Source organism: Agrilus planipennis, unplaced genomic scaffold, assembly GCF_000699045.2.
Source record: "Agrilus planipennis isolate EAB-ADULT unplaced genomic scaffold, Apla_2.0 scaffold81, whole genome shotgun sequence".
NCBI lineage: Eukaryota > Metazoa > Arthropoda > Insecta > Coleoptera > Buprestidae > Agrilus > Agrilus planipennis.
The window spans coordinates 1,143,943-1,147,975 of NW_020438902.1; the positions used below are offsets into that span (position 1 = coordinate 1,143,943).

At 41.5% G+C, this 4,033-nt stretch overlaps 1 protein-coding gene across 1 annotated transcript; it reads right to left on the bottom strand.

Moving 5' to 3' along the window:
- Positions 1–966: 966 nt before the first annotated feature.
- LOC108740976 (retrovirus-related Pol polyprotein from type-1 retrotransposable element R1 2) lies at positions 967–3,850 on the bottom strand. The gene is made up of 5 exons (XM_025973301.1): positions 3,594–3,850; positions 3,363–3,555; positions 3,190–3,307; positions 2,959–3,078; positions 967–1,130 (listed from the first exon to the last, which is right to left on the bottom strand). Exons 1-5 carry the CDS (start codon positions 3,848–3,850, stop codon positions 967–969), a joined length of 852 nt encoding a protein of 283 aa, XP_025829086.1.
- Positions 3,851–4,033: the final 183 nt, after the last annotated feature.

The following is a 4,033-nucleotide window of genomic DNA, read 5'->3' on the forward strand; positions in this document are numbered from 1 at the left end:
GGCGGAGCCTATTAGAATTTAAATTTCGCGCGCGTTTGCGGGTCAGTGCAGTGTTTGCTCAACGTTATTGACAATACTTTGTGACGTAATTGAACTTTGGTCTGTTAAATATTTGTGTAGATAAGAGGATACGTCACAAAACAGGACTGAACCTGCATAGATTTACTGAGAATTATTACGTTAGGGTTAGAGGAGTTCAAATTTTANTTTTTTATTTAGTTTTTTCAAAAAATGGTGGTTTCATTGGGAACCGTCTGGGAAAATAAGACATTTTTAAATTTAATGGTCTATATATTCAACTTGCAAAAAAACAGAAATGCCTTTATGGCTACAATGCAAACGATTGAAAAAAGTAACAAAACCCATCGGAAAGTACAATAACTGTTCAAGTTTATCAAGGTTTCTTAGAAAATCGGCGAAACAATTGCGTTTATCTTGTAAATATAGCCCAACATTGCATGAACTGCAATGCCATCTAGTTCTGTGTGGATTTGTTTTTGTACTGCATTTAGCAGATCTGACGCTGGTACCATTCACTGGTATGTGGGCTGCTTTGTCTGTACGCCTTTCTATGGGTACATACTTCTTAAATCGGTTTATTGCACCTTCATTGCTTCTTCTGCCTCGTTGAGGTGGCTCCGGATTCGCACCTATTAGACCACCTGCAACAGAGTCTAAATTCCTTCAGTGAAAGCGTTTTTTCTGCGTTTTTAGCATTTTTCTCTTATGATGATGAAATGAGAAATGCATTCACAATCGTTAGATCAACGAAATGCCAAAAAATTCTATGCCATCATTTTCGTGACTGTGTCAATTTCATAACAAGACTTCTACATGTCACTCTTATCCACAAACCCCATATACGTGTTGTAATGTTTGACAAGTTTGATACAAGTGTATCCTTCTCGGTCCCATCTTTTTTCCTGCGGCTAATAAGTTCGGTTTTATCTGGCTTGAGAAAATTGCTTAGGAAGTGGACTGCCTTGTAGAATGTACATATACAGCTAAGGGCAAGTCATCTTCAGGATCCCAGTCGTTGCATGCAGTCTCAGAAGTCTTACTGTTGTCTTCTGTCGCTTTGGTTCTATCACCTTCATTGCCTTCATCTGTTTTCATAAACGCGTCATCGTCTGCCCAAATTAACTGAAGCTCCAGCAGGGCAATCGCAGACTTTTGTGACTTCTTGTTCATTATCACCAACTAATCTATTTCCATATTCTTGATTTTTTTTCTTCTTTTTTTCCCACAGAAATCACCATTCCACTCCGTAATAATTCCTCTTCAGAACGCATTGGTCTTGTGTATCCTGCAGACGCTTTAATGACATCGATTATTGACAACATAATTATTTCTCATCCAGCAAGCAACCACATAAATCTAATTGAAATAAATTTTTCCGTGACGTAAATTGTATAGAAAACTGTCTGTCAAAGTGTCGTTCTTAGATAGCTTCACAATTTTGACACTTGAGGCGCTAGTTAGAATCTTTGCATCGTCAATGATGACCACACAAAACTTATAGTCATTAAAAAACCGTAAAGGAAATTTAAAGCTATACGAAATATAAACTGTTCTTCTGTTCACTAATTACTTGTTCTTCAATGTTATTCATGTAATTCCAGCTGGCAAAGTCAATTGCTCGACATTGATTTCTATTCTAAAATAACTAGGCTTTCACCATACTTATCCTACCGGGATCACACACTATCCATTTCTATGCCATTCAATTCATAACTCACATGTTGAGCCTGAGGTTCTTCTCGACTTATTTCAACAGTGACCTCAGTAGTATAGCTACAGGGAAACTATGACACTTTGATGGCCTGTCCATCCTCAGTTCCTTATCATGACCTCTAATGGCATCTTATAGGTCATTCTTCGTGCGGAAGGCCGAAACGTCGTAGCCAGGATTATAGAAATGTGTTTTGTTTGACCTCTAAAACATCCTGAAGAAGTTCTTAAGAACCTCTGGATCGTCTTCATATTGGGAGAAGACATTCGAATTTGAATTTCACGCGTTTGGAGATGAATGCTGAAGAGGTAGCTTAATCTTGTTCCGCCAACCCCCTTCAGAATAACTTCTGCGATGTGTTTCAGTCATCCTTCGGTCACCACTTTTTAGAATACGGTTGATTTTTTGAAACCTAATTGGGGGAAGACGCCAATACTAACTTGTTGTTTTCAACGTTTTTAAACTTTGATCTTTTGAATATTTTGTGACGTAATTGAACTTTGGTCTTTTGGATTTTTGTGTAGATAAGAGGAAACTTCACAAAACAGGACTGAGCCTGCATACATTTACTGAGAGTTCGAATTTTGTAGAAAATAGTGAAACACATGGAAGTACTTTTATTTTAATATGTATTAATATGTACAAGAAGTTACACAGGTTACAGTAAAGTCGTTGTATTTACAAGAGCATCTTTAACATTGTTCCATGCAAACAAGATCGAGTTTTTCTCCACATTTGATAATGTCCATCAATTTTGTAATAGTCAATGCTGCCCGGTGTAAAATATCTAAGAACCAAAAATGAATTATTAGTAACATAGATAATTTACAGGAACATATTTGCCACTAAATAGTTGGAATGAAATTAGCTGCACCTCATTACCATATCCATTATATGTAAAAGTGGTTTCGAGTCACACAAACCGACCTTCTTGTTCTTTTGTTATTGCAATGGTACATTTGCATTCCTGTTTATTTTGAATGCAAAAGTATTATACAAGTCATGCGAAACCGAAGTTCTGTTCCACCCATCTGGTCATACATATGGCAACGCTATCATTTTGACAACATCTAAATGCATATATTACATCATATGGTCGCGACATGAAGATCCATTGTAGATTGTTGCAATGACTGTAATTGTTGTTAGCAAAGCAGCCATGTCACTACTGTGATGTTTGAATTATGACATAAAATTTTATTTGTTATTTATCTACTACGCCTCACTTTCTGCCAATCCTCTCTGGTACAAGAACCCGTTCATGCTACCATGTCTGGTGATCAAGTACCCTGCAGCCGCAGCCATGCACGGATCAATCCATCCGCTCGACCTAACAGTGCGAATGTCTGGAATGAAGCGGTGTGTCACTCGTCCGTTTACCGACAGCTCCCACCCGTCTTGCCACTTTCATACAATCCTTTTGTCTAGCTCTTTGTGCACTCCTGCTGCCGACAGACCGGCGATTTCATCATTGCTGACTATGTCGCCAGGCTCCACCGGTATCTCACGCTTCGCCTTAAAAGTGAGCGCCCGCCTCTCTGCCTCCAGAACCCACGGGATCTCTCCCATGAGTAGCTGTATCGCATCGTTGCGCTACTCTTTCACATTGTCTCATCAGGTTCTTTCCTACCACCGTACGGAGGGTCCGGTACCAAATGCTTGATCCGTACAAGGCACACTCGGTCAAGAGGCCTTTAAACAGACAGCGGACCGCCCGCTTCTCTGCCCCCACTCCGTGCGCAGGACTCTCCGCAGGGGCCCAACTACTGTCACTATCTTGCCCCTTAATGCCTCGAGGTGTGGCCGAAAAGCCAACCTCTCTCCTACGCATACACCGAGGTATTTCACGGTGCGCACATACTCTACTGTGAAGTTGCCGCTTCTCACCACTGGCGGCCGAGTATCAGCCAGCCTTCCCTTAAGCAGCATACAACACGTCTTTTGGGTCGAAACGGAAACGCCAACCGTCTCTCCCCACCTCACAGCTACACTCAGAGCAGTGCTACCTCGGTGTTCTAACTCCCTTCTGTTGTTGCCCTCGACCATGACCAATAGGTCATCCGCGAAGGCCACAACGCTTGTCCCCTCACTCTCATACTCTTCTAGTAGGACATCCATCATTAGGTTCCAGCATTCCGGACCGATGACGGAGCCCTGGGGACATCCTCTTGTAACCTGCCTACTAACCTGGGTTCGTGGTCCGTAGGCTCTAACTTCTCTCTCCTGGAAGTAGCTTCGCCACAAGGCTAGCTCTTCACATCCCACTCGTTGGAGCCTCGCGACAATACGGCTCCAGTGCAA